Source organism: Rhamphochromis longiceps, linkage group LG1 (genome assembly GCF_057381845.1).
Source record: "Rhamphochromis longiceps isolate RC_006_pf linkage group LG1, R_longiceps_female_GT1.1, whole genome shotgun sequence".
NCBI classification, from domain to species: Eukaryota; Metazoa; Chordata; class Actinopteri; order Cichliformes; family Cichlidae; genus Rhamphochromis; species Rhamphochromis longiceps.
Genome location: NC_140557.1, coordinates 28,509,587 through 28,527,265, shown reverse-complemented (window position 1 = coordinate 28,527,265; position 17,679 = coordinate 28,509,587). Strand labels below are relative to the sequence as shown.

General features: G+C 41.1%; 1 protein-coding gene across 3 annotated transcripts; it reads left to right on the top strand.

Annotated features, from left to right (window-relative positions):
- Nucleotides 1–960: 960 nt before the first annotated feature.
- Nucleotides 961–16,875, top strand: LOC146678901 (phosphorylase b kinase regulatory subunit alpha, liver isoform). 3 transcript variants are annotated; one of them, XM_085404632.1, is made up of 33 exons: nt 961–1,254; nt 1,375–1,464; nt 3,119–3,277; nt 4,096–4,143; nt 4,322–4,490; nt 4,637–4,719; nt 5,099–5,179; nt 5,279–5,377; nt 5,463–5,609; nt 5,714–5,767; nt 5,917–6,039; nt 6,153–6,248; nt 9,175–9,282; nt 9,492–9,570; nt 9,977–10,111; nt 10,204–10,313; nt 10,423–10,567; nt 10,765–10,843; nt 10,917–11,068; nt 11,161–11,331; nt 11,974–12,083; nt 12,184–12,320; nt 12,413–12,575; nt 13,052–13,131; nt 13,214–13,292; nt 13,377–13,506; nt 13,625–13,726; nt 13,956–14,074; nt 14,206–14,229; nt 14,686–14,739; nt 15,561–15,794; nt 15,871–16,071; nt 16,152–16,875. In XM_085404632.1, the coding sequence occupies exons 2-33, from the start codon at nt 1,387–1,389 to the stop codon at nt 16,323–16,325; spliced, it is 3,723 nt and encodes a 1,240-aa protein (XP_085260758.1). In that variant the 5' UTR covers nt 961–1,254; nt 1,375–1,386; the 3' UTR covers nt 16,326–16,875. The 3 variants fall into 3 exon arrangements, with proteins under 3 accessions (XP_085260758.1, XP_085260774.1, XP_085260766.1); XM_085404648.1 differs by lacking the exon at nt 6,153–6,248; XM_085404640.1 differs by lacking the exon at nt 14,206–14,229.
- Nucleotides 16,876–17,679: the final 804 nt, after the last annotated feature.

Here is a 17,679-nt window from a genome sequence, read left to right as displayed (position 1 = left end):
TGTGAATGGTTTTCTGTCTCTGTGTATCAGATGGGTGAGCTGTCCAGGGTGTACTCCACCTTGCCTTGTGGCAGATGGGATAGACTCCAGTCCCCCCAGAAAATCCAAAATCATTATGAACTTGTACACCCAATTCTTGTTTTTTCTTTTTCTTTTTCTTTTTTAACAGCCATTAGAGACATACGCTATGCAATCATTCCTGGAAAAACAACTTTTTATGATTTGAAGAAATCATAAAAAGCCTCAAATTACCATGACATCTTTTGACCACATATTTTTATGCATTTAACTATGTATATTTCAATTAAATGGTACTTTTAACTGTTCTTTACTTTCCCTGATTTTGAAATCAAGATATACTGGAGATACATTTACTTGAGTACTGGACTAAAATACTGAATCTGCACTACAGCACTGTAATATAGTCCTGGTATACATAAATAATAAACAACAAGGGAAGTTTATGTCTGTTTGTGTTTTTTTCTGCTGGTATATCTTTCTCAGATTATACGTAAAAAGTCGTCTATACTGTCAACATTTACCCAATACACCAACTGTATATTCTTTACAGTGATGATGACTTTAAGGACAAAGAACAATGCATGAATTACATTTTAAGCAATGTGCAAAAGTACAGTTCTGTGGTACTCAACGAGTGTTTTCATTTAATGCTGCTTGAAAATCGAGGGAAATAAAGGGAAACTCTAGCTGAATGCATTTAATAGCTAGATACTTAAACTATTTACATTTTGTATATAAAATATAAACCCCCCAAAACCCAACAGTACATGTAATAAATCTATTGTTTGTGATACGAGCCATATAAACTAGCAGGATACTCGGTCAGTTTTCCCCATTTCTAAATAAAGTGAATACGCGGCTTAAAGCCTTGGAGTGGAAGGAACGAAAGTGATCTGGCGCCCCCTGTCGTCGAGCAGGGAAACAACAAGAACATAATGTATTTTTCTTTTACAGATTGGATGTACAGCCGCTCACAGACGTTTCTGCCCTCCAGCCTCTCTGTGTTTGTGAGACCTCACGTCCTGTCTTCTGCGAGCCCTGACTCGTCTTATCAGGCGCTTTGACCGGGCCGTGTGGTCCTGTGTGCCTGAAAATTCATGCTGCAAGCTTAATGTTACGTGTTGATATCGTCAAAAAAACAGCTGGATGCTACCCGGCTAGCGAGCGCTAGCAGAGCAGCCTCTGCGGGGATCGAGTCGGCGAAACAGGAGTGGGAGGATGGGTCGCTGCCTGGTAAGACAGCCTACCTAATTTATTAAGCGAGAGCCGGTGGTGTTCGAAGCTTCGTTTACAAAGAAGTAAATGCCGAGCTTTAAGCGGTCGCTGAGACTTAAACTGTCGTTTTGTGTGCAGTGATCAGAGAGGATGAGGAGTCGCAGTAACTCAGGAGTGCGGCTGGACGGCTATGCCCGGCTGGTCCAGGAGACTATCCTGTGCCATCAGGTGAGTTCAGACATGCACCAGAGACGAGGCAGCGCAGTAAAGCTGGAGCACTTCCGCAAAGGTGGAGTGGAGTAAGGGCCCCTTTTTGCGCAATGTTACTGAGAAACGTTTGAATGAAGCAATAATTCAAGATCTAAATGTGGAAGCACTTATTTCAAAATGAAGTATGTTGCATACTGTGATTACAGTTACTGATGCGTTACTACCCGTGTACTAGTTTAGATGTTGCAGAATGTACGTGGTTGTATATGAAATACTTTCATACATTATTTCAGACACTATAGTCCATTTGAACGTTTAAGTCGTGTAAACTTTAAACGAGACAACACCAGGACCCAGTGTTATGGATTTCAGTTATGCACATATCCTTGATTTCTCCTTCAGAAGCATTCTAGGTATGGACATGTTTTGCAGCCCATATAGGTTAGAGTTCAGCCAAAAGTGAGCTGCACAGAAATAAACAAAGTGTGGGCAAAGTTCAGGCACTGGAACAGGCTTAGGACTGGAAAGCTATGTACTGTTATCTCCTGGCTCTTGAGCTCACATTGAGGCACCATCAACAGCTGTCTATGCTAAACTGTGACCCAGAGAGTACTCAGCTGATAGGAAACAGCATCAGCTTTCCAGGCATAGCATATACTGATATGTCGGGGTATATGTTTAGTGAGAGAGGAGGGGGTGACACACTGATGTCTCAGGCTCCTCCAAATATAAACTGCAACTGCTGTATTATTGTTATTGGGCACACATGAACTTTCAGTAACTTTCAGTCAAAGGACTTTGATACTTTTTAACAATTTCAGTTTGAATTGTAATCAGTGGGACCATGCTTTCATTCATTTTCAGCTCTGCTCATAGGAGATCACAATAACACATATAAGAATAATAGCTATGAATCTGTGATAGCCAAAGAAGAATCACGCCTCGTCGACTTAAAGTGTGTATTGGGTCCTGTCTGTGCGTTGTAATCGTTGGTGGAGTGTTCAGCAGCTAGCTAAAAAGCTGCAGCTGTGTGTCTTGTCGTGGATCTTTCACACATGGATTATAGAAAAAAGCTCCTGCTCCTTCAAGCTTGACCAAAATTTGCACCAGCCCACATGGATAAATCAAATACTCTCTGGAGAAAAATGTTATGGTCAGATGAGACAAACATTGAGCTGTTTGGAAGAGTAAAGCTGAGGCTTTCAAACCTAAGAACACTTTACAAACTGTCAAGCATGGTGGTGGTAGCATCATGCTCTGTAGCTGTAATGCTGCTTATGATACTGGTACATTGCACAAAGTGGATGGAATAATGAAGGATGACTATCTTCAAATTCTTCAGCTTCACGTCAGATCAACAGCTAGAAAGTTGAAACTTGGACACAGTTGGGTTTTCCAACGGGACAATGATCCCAAACACACCAGAATTGGTTTTGGAATGGAGCTTCTGTAAAGGCCTTCCCAAAGCCCTGACCTCAGAAATGTTAAAGATTTGTGTTTGTGGTACAATCATTCAACTCTCAAAAAACAAAACAAAACAAAACCCTAAATCACAATTATGATCACATTCAGGCTCATGATGAGTGCAGGTAAACTATTGACCACAACTGTATCCTTCACACCACCCCTGTCTTTACTATTAGTTAACATGTCACATGTGTCTTGGTTTCAGAATCCAGTGACAGGACTTCTTCCTGCCAGTGCGCAGAAGAAGGATGCCTGGGTGAGGGATAATGTTTACAGTGTCCTGGCGGTGTGGGGGCTGGGAATGGCCTACCGGAAGAATGCAGACCGCGATGAAGACAAGGCCAAAGCTTATGAACTGGAGCAGGTGTGTTTGCAACATAAATAGAGCGAGTGAAAAAGGGGCCTGTGCATTCTTTCAGTTATGACGGGTTAAATATTTGAGGATAGCAATACTTAGTAAAACTTTAATGAATGTGGGCTGTAGTTAAGCTAAAGTATCACATTAGCTCAACATAAAATATTGTTTTACTCTTAAATAGCTTAAAGTGAAAGTGAATATAAAAGAATCACATTTGTTTTGGTCAGCACTGCGATCATAACGTTTTAGTAGGCTTTAGAAAGAAGAGGATTAAAGAAAGAGGAAAGGATTATTTCATTCTGACATAACATAGTGCACATGCTGAACATGCACAGGCTTTCACCCATACATACAACCTACAGTGCATGTACTGAGTGCCATCAATCAACAAGTAGCACTCTGCCCCTAATTATAGAGTAAGGTGTTATAATGTCTAACTTTAAAATCAGGCCAGCACTGATAAAAGTTTCTGATTAAGATTCATTAAACGAATTGCTAAAAATTATCTAATGTGTATGAAAAAAACCCCCCAATTCATAGTTCTGTTAGAATTTTTTAAGTACATTTTTAGCTCTTGTAACTTTGAGTCAGTGTTTAATAGTCCAAGCTGATAAATTTGCTAACCTGTTTGATAGAATACAGCACATTGCAAAAGTCTCGAGCCCCCCTCCACGGGTTCTTGTGGGAAATGTGAGAATAAATACACAGAGCTACAAGAGATGATTGTAACTGTTTCCTTTCCAGCTTGCTAGAAATAGAAAGTAAATTGCATCACGGTGAGATTTTTGCCGTTTACTGATAGAGCTGTTTTTGTTTGCTGGCAGAGTGTGGTGAAACTGATGCAGGGGCTTCTGCAGTGCATGATGAGACAGGTAAGATATACCCTGGGTTTGAGTATTGGACTGCTGGGCAAACAAAACAAACAACTTGATGACGTCGCTTTGTACTGTGGAATTATTGACGTTGCTGATTAGCTTATGAAGAAACTCATTATAAACTTAGCTAAAGCTATAGACAAAAAACAATGAGTCTTTGGTCATGTGTTTCCAGGTGGCCAAGGTGGAGAAGTTCAAACACACCCAGAGTACAAAAGATTGCTTGCATGCCAAATATGATACTCCCACTTGTGCCACAGTGGTCAGAGATGATCAGTGGGGTCATCTCCAGGTGGACGCCACCTCGATTTACCTGCTGATGCTGGCACAGATGACAGCCTCAGGTACAATAGTGATGCAGACTGCTTTTTTTATGTATATATATAATTTTTGCCTTTTCTTTGCCTTGGTGTTGTAACATCATGTTATTAAAGAATGAGTTTTCCTTTGTTCAAACAGAACTGAACATAGTTGTTATCTTATCCCGCAGGTCTTCGTATCATTTCCAACCTGGACGAGGTAGCCTTCATCCAAAACTTGGTCTTCTACATAGAGGCTGCCTACAAAGTAGCGGTGGGTAATGTTTTTTAGAGGTCTTGTTTGGGTATGTGGTGTCTGGAGGGTGACATATGAGTAGTTAAATGAAAAGACACAGAATAAAAGCTGCTCCCAAAGTATGTGCATGTCGAGTCTTCTACTGTAACACGTCCAGATGTTTGGAAACACTTCTGGGTTTTGGACTGACTTCAGAGGAGTGTAACCACAGGTTTTTGAAACAATGAATGAAAGAATTATTAGTAAAAAGTCAGAGGTTTGTTTGTTTGTTTGTTTTGTTTCTGTTATCATAGTTTAATGATAAATTAGTGGAATAGGCTTTTCAGTGCCATGATGAGTTTCAGTACTGGAGAGTTGCTATAAAGAAATGAAGCCATGACCATTTTTACCACTGCAGGACTATGGAATGTGGGAACGAGGTGACAAGACTAACCAGGGCATTCCTGAGCTCAATGCCAGCTCTGTAGGAATGGCTAAGGTACAAAGGATATGTGATATTTAATAATTATCAGCATTTATGATACACTGTACTGTCCATTCATGGATATAGGGATTCATCTGCATATGCACGTTGCAGGCAGCGCTTGAAGCTATAGATGAGCTGGATCTGTTTGGTGCTCATGGAGGGCCAAAGTCAGTAATCCATGTGTTGCCTGATGAAGTCGAACACTGTCAGGTATCATTTTTAATTAGCCTTTAGCTATGGTAGCATCACCTCTGTTTGTCTTTCTTGTATTCAGCGTGCTGTTTTTCCCCTTCAGTCTATTCTGTGCTCCATGCTGCCAAGAGCTTCAACTTCAAAGGAAATAGATGCTGGTCTTCTGTCCATTACTTCTTTCCCTGCGTTTGCTGTGGAGGATGCTGACCTGGTGGCCGTGACGAAGTCAGAGATCATAAGCAAACTGCAGGTGAAGTCAAAGCATAAACAAGCTGGACATTTCTGCCAAGGAAAAGTATATTGTTTGGTATTTTGACCTGCGCTCTTTAAATTCTACTCTTTGCTTTATTTCAGGGTCGCTATGGCTGCTGTCGCTTTATCAGGGACGGATATCGTTGTCCCAAAGAGGTGATATATTCTAGTATTAAGGCTCATGGGACATGTAAATGCATTACAGCAGCGAACCCAGGGAGGAGGTGCTCTTTTTTAGTGAAGAGTATAGATGTCTATGTTTTTTTGCAGGAAAGCTTATGTAAGCTCCTGATCTTTCTCTCTAGGATCCATCTCGGCTGCATTATGATCCTGCTGAGCTCAAGCTATTTGAGAATATTGAGTGTGAGTGGCCTGTGTTTTGGACTTACCTCATCCTGGATGGTATTTTTGCTGGTGATCAAGTTCAGGTAAAGCAACCAAAGACACTGGTTCATATGCACTTTCTGCTGTACTCACACAATCATTGAGTCACTTTGGATATGGCTTTTTTAACAATAACAACAAATTTGCTTTTGTACAGGTGCAAGAGTACCGTGAAGCACTGGAGGGTGTTTTAATCAGAGGGAAGAATGGCATTAAGTTGGTGCCTGAACTTTATTCTGTTCCTCCTGACAAGGTATCCTAGACTCACGGAGAGCACAAGATACAGTTAGTGCAGTTAGTACCTCTGTACACCACCATAGTATGGGTTATATTTTAAAATGAATGTGTGTTTTAAGAGTATTAACAAAAGTATTGCATTAGCTATGTAGGAATTACAGCCATTTTTAAACATGGTCCCACATTTTGACAGATATACAGTGGGGCAAAAAAGTATTTAGTCAGCCACCGATTGTGCAAGTTCCCCCACCTAAAATGATGACAGAGGTCAGTAATTTGCACCAGAGGTACACTTCAACTGTGAGAGACAGAATGTGAAAAAAAAATCCATGAATCCACATGGTAGGATTTGTAAAGAATTTATTCGTAAATCAGGGTGGAAAATAAGTATTTGGTCAATAACAAAAATACAACTCAATACTTTGTAACACAACCTTTGTTGGCAATAACAGAGGTCAAACGTTTACTATAGGTCTTTACCAGGTTTGCACACACAGTAGCTGGTATTTTGGCCCATTCCTCCATGCAGATCTTCTCAAGAGCAGTGATGTTTTGGGGCTGTCGCCGAGCAACACGGACTTTCAACTCCCGCCACAGATTTTCTATGGGGTTGAGGTCTGGAGACTGGCTAGGCCACTCCAGGACTTTCAAATGCTTCTTACGGAGCCACTCCTTTGTTGCCCGGGCGGTGTGTTTTGGATCATTGTCATGTTGGAAGACCCAGCCTCGTTTCATCTTCAAAGTTCTCACTGATGGAAGGAGGTTTTGACTCAAAATCTCACGATACATGGCCCCATTCATTCTGTCCTTAACACGGATCAGTCGTCCTGTCCCCTTGGCAGAAAAACAGCCCCATAGCATGATGTTTCCACCCCCATGCTTCACAGTAGGTATGGTGTTCTTGGGATGCAACTCAGTATTCTTCTTCCTCCAAACACGACGAGTTGAGTTTATACCAAAAAGTTCTACTTTGGTTTCATCCGACCACATGACATTCTCCCAATCCTCTGCTGTATCATCCATGTGCTCTCTGGCAAACTTCAGACGGGCCTGGACATGCACTGGCTTCAGCAGCGGAATACGTCTGGCACTGCGGGATTTGATTCCCTGCCGTTGTAGTGTGTTACTGATGGTGACCTTTGTTACTTTGGTCCCAGCTCTCTGCAGGTCATTCACCAGGTCCCCCCGTGTGGTTCTGGGATCTTTGCTCACCGTTCTCATGATCATTTTGACCCCACGGGATGAGATCTTGCGTGGAGCCCCAGATCGAGGGAGATTATCAGTGGTCTTGTATGTCTTCCATTTTCTGATGATTGCTCCCACAGTTGATTTTTTCACACCAAGCTGCTTGCCTATTGTAGATTCACTCTTCCCAGTCTGCTGCAGGTCTACAATACTTTTCCTGGTGTCCTTCGAAAGCTCTTTGGTCTTGGCCATGGCGGAGTTTGGAGTCTGACTGTTTGAGGCTGTGGACAGGTGTCTTTTATACAGATGATGAGTTCAAACAGGTGCCATTCATACAGGTAACGAGTGGGGGACAGAAAAGCGTCTTACCGAAGACGTTACAGGTCTGTGAGAGCCAGAGATTTTCCTTGTTTGAGGTGACCAAATACTTATTTTCCACCCTAATTTACGAATAAATTCTTTACAAATCCTACCATGTGAATTCATGGATTTTTTTTTTCACATTCTGTCTCTCACAGTTGAAGTGTACCTCTGGTGCAAATTACTGACCTCTGTCATCATTTTAAGTGGGGGAACTTGCACAATCGGTGGCTGACTAAATACTTTTTTGCCCCACTGTATGCACCCGTTCTCATAGTAAGGGCTACATTATTGTGTCATGGTCTGACCTAATCCACCTTTCATTGCTTTGTTTTGTTAGACCAGTAATTTTTTAAAGCGGTCTTGAGCAGTAATTCTCTAAGCTTTCTGAAGATCTTTCGAAGTTTGTCTTTGGTCATTGGCATCCTCTTTTTCAGTCCAGTCCTCATACCTGACCATTTTCAGAGAAATGCTTTTTATGGTTTGTTGTTACTGACCTGTGAATCGTTCTGGCATAAAAAGGCAAATAACTCAAGGGATGAACCTGTGTTGTATCAACACATAACAGACAACTTGGCAAAAAAAAAGAAAGATAAATTATATCTTGAAGCATTTTGTTACTATCTGGGGAGGACGAAAGAAGCTTTTTTTTTGTCTACTACATTTCTTTGGCATATATTTCAATTAAATCACTGCACCTATTTCCCATTTTCCTAGTGAAATATACAAAATGATGGGGGACTCAAGATTGTGCTGTAAATTAGTCTAAAGAAACTTAATCAAAGATACAAAATTGAGTCTTTCATGAAGAATACTTTTAAAATGTCTGTTGTAATATGACACATATGCCATAGGAGCAGCTTTTACATGTGCAATGCTATTGTACTGTATTATTTTATATTTTTTCAGTATCAAGTTTAACCATAATTCGTTGCATTGTCCTCTAAAAATCAAAAGGTAAAAAAATGGTTGTGCCAAAAAAATGTTTTATTTATTATTTATATATTTACTATTTGTTCTATATAGTTTGTAGAAGTCATTAAACTTTGTTTAATGACAAATTTTAGACAAGTGGAAAAATTAGCTAACTAATGATGGTTTAGCGCTAATTAGGGAACATTAGCATACTAGCATTTGCTAATTAGCTAATTGCTGCGGTTAATACTCTTTTCCCTGTTTTTTGTCATCATCTATATTCTATAAAGTTGTAGTTTTGTTCACCTAAGGGTTATTTTTGCTAATTTTACTCATACATTGTCAATCTGTTGGGTAGAAATATTAGCTCCAGACTCTGTCTGCTCCCTGCTGTTCTGTTTACCTGTTGTGATAAAGACAGGGACTGTTTCAGTGTATATATCTGTTTATTAAGATACCAAAAAAATATGTACCTCTTGCAGGTTGAGGAGGAGTATAGCAATCCTCACTCAGTAGACAGGGTAGCCATGGGTCAGCTGCCACACATGTGGGGACAGTCACTCTACATCTTGGGGTGCCTTCTGGCTGAGGTAGGTCCTGAGCTACACACTAGCTTAAATGTTAGCTAGCCACAAGGCAACTGTTTGTTATCATTGTGTGTATGGCAGACAAATTGGGAATAATGCAGTATTCTAACAGACATTCAATACACAAAAACCACCTCACTTTTTATACGTATAAGCATTCAACGAATGTTATAAATCTTCTGCTTCGTCTTGCCTTTTCTTTTCGGATTAAGGGTTTTTTAGCACCAGGAGAGATAGATCCGCTCAACAGGAGATTCTCTACAAGCTTCAAACCAGATGTTGTGGTACAAGGTTGGTGATTAATTTGTAGGAAACTGATATGGGCTGAGAGTTAAAGTCTGGTACATTAAGCAAGATATTAACTAAACACTGCTTTGAAAATAGAGGGACTTTCAGCTTCAGTAACCAATGTCACATTTCTGAAATTAGTCATTTCTGATGTTCTAAAGTCAGCATATTTTTGTACACACCAATGCACCATTGTGCACACCAATTCATGCAAGCACTTTTTTATGCTTAAATGCTTTTTATCTAACACTCCAATAAATGCATCGGAGAGCAACTTGGGTTTAGTAACTTGCCCCAGGATATTTGGCATCCAGACTGGAGCAGCCAGATATTGAACTACCAACATTTTAATATATTTTAAAAATCTTTAAATATCTAAATTGCTTTTTATATGTTTTTTTTTTTTTAGTTTGTGTTCTAGCAGAGTCGGAGGAGATCCAGGAGTTGTTAAGAGATCTGGGGATCGAGGTACAAACGATGGCAGAAGTTCTGCCCATCAGGGTCATGCCAGCTCGCATCCTGAGCCATGTCTATGTTAGACTGGGTAAACGAGCACTCTTTTCCTTACAGTGTACACCTGTGCATGTGTGTTCATATTAAAATAAATAAGAGTACCATCTGGTGTCTCTGCCACAGGGAACAGCAAGAAACTGAGTCTGAGTGGGCGGCCGTACAGACACATTGGTGTCCTGGGAACATCCAAATTCTACGAGATCCGAAATCGCTCTTACATATTCACCCCTCAGGTAAAACTAGGGCATGTTGTGACCTTGTTATGTTAGCCACATTAACATTAATAATTGAACAATAAATATTTGAATTTCTATATTTCTGCTTGGCCCCCCCTTTGTTCAGTTTCTGGATCAGCACCATTTCTATCTGGCTCTGGACAACCAGATGATTGTGGAGATGTTACGGACCGAACTGGCCTATCTCTCTTGTTGCTGGAGGATGACAGGGCGGCCCACGCTCACATTCCCAATCACCCGTAGCATGCTGGGTAATAACCAAAGCATATCAGTCTGTAATTGTTCTACATAATATAATTAATAATGTACTGTATTTTTAAGCTAATATAAAAAATAAACTTAGATGTTTAGACTGCATGTTCAAACAGGAGATGTCACTGCTGAACACATGAACTGTGAGTAGCTCCTAATTTTTTACCTGATGAATGTCCATCTTTTTTCTGTCTAGATGAAGATGGAGAAACAATTGATTCATGTATCCTGTCAACTCTAAGGAAACTACAGGATGGCTATTTTGCTGGAGCGAGGTTTGTTTCCCTCTATAGCTTAAAACAACAGATGATGTGACTTTTGTATAAAGTTTGTGGCTGACCACTACAGGGTGCAGATGTCAGACGTCTCCAGTGTCCAGACCACTTCTTTTCACACTCGTCTCAGCTTCCTGGATGAAGAGAATGATGACATATTGCTTGAGGATGGAGGCGATGATGATGATGGATATGGAGAGGAGTATAATATCTGTCGTCCCTCGGGTAATTACTTATTGTCCAAGACTGTACAGCAGTTGTGTGGCACAATTAATTTGTCCTGTTTGTAAACATGGTTCAATTCGATTTAACTCTAGATGACTCAGAAGATGTATTTGACCAGTACCTCACCCAGCTCCTTCACAGCACCACTACCAAGTGCCATCTTCCTCCCATCCAGAGGGGGCAGCACCATGTCTTCAGTCCAGAACATACCACAAGAGACATCCTGTCTTTTATGGCGCAGGTCCAGGGCCTGAACGTTCCCAGTGAGTTTCTCAACAATGTAATGACCATGCTAGTTTTCATGCTAGTGCAGATACACTAACCATAGTGTGTATTTAAAAGATGGATGTGGTCACCACAATGCCACCAATTGTTTTGTGAAGCCTTGTCTTGAGCGTTTTGGTTGTTTTGTTTATTTGAGACAAGCACAGTGTCAGTGTGACTGAAAATGTTTGCTGAGGTCACACATTAAGCAAGGACTTTCACCCCCTGCTGGCCATTAGAAGGACAGGCAGGTTTATGGCACTCGAGCACTGGCTTCACCCTCCTATCACAGCCATCTTTTATAAGGAGTCTGTAATGATATAATAAGACTGATGTTAGATTTTTTTGACATCAAAGTAACACATCTTGTTAAAACACTAAGCCATTGTCAAGCCTGTCAAACCTGCACAGGTCTGGTCTACCTCCTGAACCCAAGGGACGAGTCATCACAGTGCAAGCTGTTACTGCAGTAAAAACTGTGATTGAAGGAATTTTCTAATAATAATCCAGTAATAAGCAAAGGTCCCTGTTTAACAGCAAAGCAGAGACCTTAAAAGGCATTTTTTTGTAATAAGCTGCCAGTGTGTTAAAAAGCAGAGACTCTCTTTTTAATGCTCCGTTTTAATGACACGTATTTTCAGAGTCTTCCATGTATCTGCCTGTGACTCCGGTCAAGAGCAAACATCGCAAATCTCTCAACCTTCTTGATGTTCCTCATCCTCAGCACGGCCCACAGGCGAAACAGCACAAGGTAGGCACAGCACATCCTTCCACCAGCAAACTCACTTCTCTCATGACGTCAGTATTGCTATGAGTACATTTGTCTAACCCTGGCACTTTTCCTTTACTAGTCACACTCTGCTGCTGATCTTCATCTGCCGCGAGACTCTCAGGGCAACACAGACTTTGAAGCATTGGTCAGGCAGCTAAAAGAATGCCCCACTCTTCAGGACCAGGCTGACATCCTCTACATTCTCTATGTGATGAAGTATGATTATCAAGACAAAAGTAGAGCAAACGTTTGATTAAAAAATGCTGCTTTTGTAATTGCCCGTCGTGTGTTTTTGTTCTCTTGAGCAGAGGAGCTGATTGGCTGGTGGAGTTGTCAGGTCCTGGGCAGGGTGGGGTCAGTGTGCGATCACTGTTGGAGGAGCTGTACGTAGAAGCCGGAGCCTGTAAAGAATGGGGGCTCATTAGGTACATCTCTGGAATACTGCGCAAGAGGGTGGAGGTCCTCGCTGAGGTCAGTGTCTTAGGAAAAAGGTGGCTTAGCACCTGGTTGGAGATTATTTTAAACAAAGTGTGTCAGCAACTTGCAGCAGAGATTATGTGCTTGACTTGGACACCTAAGTAGTAAGACAGCACTACCACCAACAGCATGATGATGCCATTCCACATGTAGCCACAAATTGACCTTACAAACATATATCATAAATCATGTATACTTATATATTCAGTCTTTATCCATGTCATTGGTATCTTCCATGTGGATCAGTCACTGTGATCAGATATCTGGACTTGTTCTGATCCAGTGTTGTTGAATCATTGCTGACTGTTTGTTGACCTACCCTATTCCTCCTGCAACAAACAGCTTCAGTCACTCACTCATGCTACAAGTAAGATTTAGGAAGTTCCTAATAGGTGTGTTTTGAACAGGATCAACAGTGTCCATGGCCATTTATTAATAATTCATTCCACATGTATTTGTCCTTTCTGCAGGCCTGCACAGATCTGATTTCCCATCACAAGCAGCTGACTGTAGGTCTACCTCCTCAACCCAGGGAAAGAGTGATCACAGTGTAAGCCGTTATTGCAGTAAAACAGTGTGGCTGAAGAAATCTTCCAATAATAATCCAAGGTCTCTGTCCTGATTCTTTTCAGCCCTCTTCCGCCAGATGAGTTAAACAACCTCATCTACGAAGCCAGTGGTCAGGACATCAGTGTAGCAGTGGTCACTCAGGTAAATCAGTCACCGTTTGGACTGACTGATAATTTTTTCACACACCAATCTTACAGCCTTGAACTGTGTGTGTCTGTCATGTAGGAAATCATGGTGTATCTAGCCATGTATGTGCGCTCCCAGCCCGCTCTGTTCGGGGACATGCTCAGACTCAGGATAGGACTCATCATGCAAGTGATGGCCACTGAGTTAGCTCGCAGCCTGCACTGTTCTGGTAGGAAAAAACACCCAAACACAACGTACACATGCACATGCACGCATAACCGAGTGGTTGAGCAAAGGAATTAAGTCTGCAGAGTGTGCAATATGAAAAGCTTGAAATGTCTTTGTAGGGGAGGAGGCGTCAGAGAGTTTGATGAGCCTGAGTCCATTTGGCATGAAGAACCTACTGCATCACATCCTCAGTGGCAAAGAATTTGGGGTGGAGAGAAGCAGTGAGTTTTGTTGTTCCCTATGCATCCATCCCTCATCCCTCAGGAACAGCTGAACACCTTTGTAATAATCATGGTCATATATTTTGTTGCTCTCACACAGAGTCTATGTATTCTACACCAGATCAGGAACCTTGTTACTTAAAATGATTAATCAGGAAAAAATTTATTTGACTTCCCCTTAAACAATCCTGAATCTTTGATCTGTGACTCCTGTTTTTTTTCCCATCAGTGCGCCCAATCCAGTCTGCAGCCACTAGCCCTGCGATATCCATCCATGAACTAGGTCACACAGGAGCTACAAAGACTGAACGCACAGGAATACACAAGCTAAAGAGTGAGATAAAACAGGTGGGAATAATAGGACATAGAATTCTAAGTATTGTAATTTAAGTATATATATTTAATCTGCTTCAAGTGCCTTTTTATCTATCTATCTATCTATCTGTGAATATAATGACACTGTTCTTCTCTTTTTGCAGCTGGATGACTCTCGCCCTACAAGTGTGGGTTGGCTTTAATAATATCTAGCATGTGACTTTTTCTGACCTTGGTCTAAATGACTAAATCAGTCTAAATCCATAGCTGGAGTGACTCTCATCCCATCCCATGACAGTAGGAGAACAAGACTTGGACTTCAGATAACTTTTCTGCAGTTTGATGAACCAGTCCAGACCTTCATTAAGCTGTTTTCCCCCCACCCCCATAACCCATCTTGTTATAGCATTTGGTCATGGATTGGCATGGTTTGTTTGTTAAAGGATTTCTGTTGTGATCAGCCCTGTCCAGCTATCGTTTTGCTTACAGCAGTCTTTCTCGTGTGCTGATTTTCGCAGCTCTGTTGTCATTTTTACTCATGCCCTTGCTCTGTGTGGCTCCAGCGTCATCATATTTGCAGTGCGACAGCCGTGTGAACCATCTCAAACTGTTCTCTGTCATCTGTCATCCATATCCATGTGTAGATCTTCAGTGGCGGTTTTTCCTTGAGTAGCAATGTCACATCGCCTCGCTCTACGGTAAACCATTTCACCTCGCCTGCTTCATGTCACCTTATTTGTTTTAAGGTTGCAATAGGAAGTATGTGTAGACCAAGCAAACTCCATTCGGATTTCATAGTTTATGTAGATATCTTACAGTTTACTCGTGGCTTTACCTATTTAAGGATGAGGATGCTGTTATTTTGTAATCTATTATTATTAACAACGGTTTTAATGAGAAAGCAAGCGCTCACAAATGTACCCAACTAACAAGTATAGTGTTAGAGCTCAATTGATAACTTTCATCTATTTATAAATGATGAAACAGTACATATCAAGACAAGATTCCAATTCTTTGCATTATGTTAAAAACAACGTTAACATAACGTTTTTATTTGATCTCATATCAGCACGGGCTCTACTGTGGCCGAAGCCTGGGGTAGCTTGTGATCATAAATCTCTGGGTCTGGGAGACGTCTGCATTTATAATAGCTTGGCAAAAATAACCCTGGGTGTGTTTATCATAATGAAGCAATGTGGCAGCTGTTGCAACATTATACTGTATCATTTCTGGTTGGAAGATAATTAGTAAAGGCACAAGCTATATCAGGCTGTTACTACGGCTACAACACTAGTTAGTAAGCTCTTTAGAGTATTTATCATTAACACCAATAATATAATAATAGCAGCCTTGTCCTTCAGCATATATACTAAAGTGCTTTTTTGCCAAGTTTGATGGAGTGTCAGTATGCATGGATAACTGCATGAAAGGTGGAAAAGCTATCATTTCGTGGTCTGGTGAGCTAAAAAAAAAGTGCTCCAATATTTCAACCTTTTTTACATGTTTTGGCTCGCCACAGCGGTGCAGTAGCCCTTCCACTCCCAGTGGAATGCTGTCCCCGGTGAGCACTTGTCCAGGAGACGGCCAGCTGCACTGGGAGGAGAGGCAAGGCCAGTGGCTGAGGAGACGCAGGCTAGATGGTGCCATCAACAGAGTACCTATGGGTTTCTACCAAAAGGTGTGGAAGATCCTGCAGAAGTGCCACGGTCTGTCCATCGACGGATACGTGTTACCCTCTTCTACCACAAGAGAGGTAGATACTCGCAGACCTGCTGCAGATTTGGACTTCCTGCATATGTGTGTGTTTAAATTCTGTGTTTTCTGTTTAGATGACAGCAGGAGAGATTAAGTTTGCAGTGCAGGTTGAATCTGTGCTGAACCACGTCCCTCAGCCAGAGTACCGGCAGCTGCTAGTGGAGACGGTGATGGTTGTGGGCCTGATAGCGGACGTAGACGTGGACAACATCGGCGGCATCATCCACGTGGATCGCGTCTTGCATTTGGCCAATGACCTTTTCCTCAGTGACCAGGTACTAACAGAGAAAGGTTTTTGGTCTGTTGCAAGTATTCGTTCACTGAGCTTCACTCTGCGTTACCTCTTCATCTTTAGAAATCCCACGGCGCCAGTGAGTATTTCCTTGAGAAGGACCCAGCAACCGGAATCTGCAACTTTTTCTACGACAGCGCTCCTAGTGGTAGCTATGGCACCATGACCTATCTCTCCAAAGCAGCAGTCACTTACGTCCAGGACTTCCTGCCAAGTTCCAGCTGCCTGATGCAGTGAATGGGCAGACTGGTGTGTTTTACTAACAGACTCTATAAACACCCGAAGAGGCATGTTTCATAAAACTAACTTTTATCACCTCATACTGTTCATGCGGTGCTTGTAAGTATACTCTTTAATAAGCTGTGTAGCGCTCATATAACTGTTCTAACATCGTAGCCTTAGCTGCCAGTGCAGACCTCTGTATTTCAGTTTATTTCGTCTTTGTGAGTCTAGACCGTAAACCTATTTATTTTGTGAACGTGCTGCTCAGACGTATGTTTATGACATTTACAATCTTACTCTGTTGTCTGTCTTGTAATTTATCGTATGTTACAGTTCTATTCAGGCTCAGCATTTACCAGAGGAATGTCAATCATATGTGCACTACTTATTCCTCATAAATCAATTTCTGCTGTTATTCTCTATTTTTTACTTAGTAACATCGTAATTTATTGTTCTGCTGTAATTAATGAGATAATTCCCCAGATATGTGGGAAAAACAAGTAAAATATACAACTTGTGCCACAGATTAGCTTTTCACTCACACATGACCACGTTCATAACAACACATGTATTTATTTTTAAGTGTGATAGTTTCCATGTTCTTTATTATTTTGTTTTCATTGCAGCCAATTATGTTTTAGTACTAACAATACTCTGTTTGGGAACAGTTTTTTAAAAATCTGTGTTGTGTGTATAAAGATAAAAATCAGTCTATTTCTGCTAATCTCCAGGGTTATGCTACTGATATGTCTGGTCAACTTTACCTCAACATATACTAAAGGTTTGTTCATTTAGTGTGAAATAAAGAAAGAAAAAAAAGCTTTCATGTGTCTTTTTTAATATGCACATCCATTTTCCTGTTTCACAGAAAGGACTGCAATGTAGTAATTAATTTACAGCAAAAGTAAGTTAACGACTACCCAACAGGTGGAAGTTGGCCAGGTGTTTTCCTTGGCATAGACTAGCAGTGGGTGTCTAGTCTGTTTTCCCAGCTGCTGAAATGATAGTAGGCCTCTTTTTGCTGACATTTTTATCTGCAATAGTAGCGCAGTAGAGTAACCACATGTGCAGTTAATGATGGCTCAGTGTCACTATTAGGGTGTCAGTTCTGTATAACAGAAGAACTGATATAACTAAAAAAAAACTACATTAAAGATTAAGGGAGACTTATTGTGCTAATTTCCAACTCTATAAAAATCCTCATGGACTACTAGATCATGATTACATGATTCACGTTTGACAGTAATTCTTTGTACTGAACTTTGGTGCAACCCGTGCACATTCACTCTCTATAACAAGCTTCTATATCACCCTCCAAGTCAACTTCCTTTTGAGCAACTTCTCTTAGCAAACAGGTTTGAACAGCGCC

Bases quoted from the DNA above. Each gene is read 5' to 3' on its own strand.
- LOC146678901 (XM_085404632.1), top strand. From the start codon at position 1,387: ATGAGGAGTCGCAGTAACTCAGGAGTGCGGCTGGACGGCTATGCCCGG. The intron at 5,378-5,462 runs GTATCATTTTTA...TTTCCCCTTCAG, and splicing joins ATGAAGTCGAACACTGTCAG to TCTATTCTGTGCTCCATGCT. The intron at 15,795-15,870 runs GTAGATACTCGC...TTTTCTGTTTAG, and splicing joins CCTCTTCTACCACAAGAGAG to ATGACAGCAGGAGAGATTAA.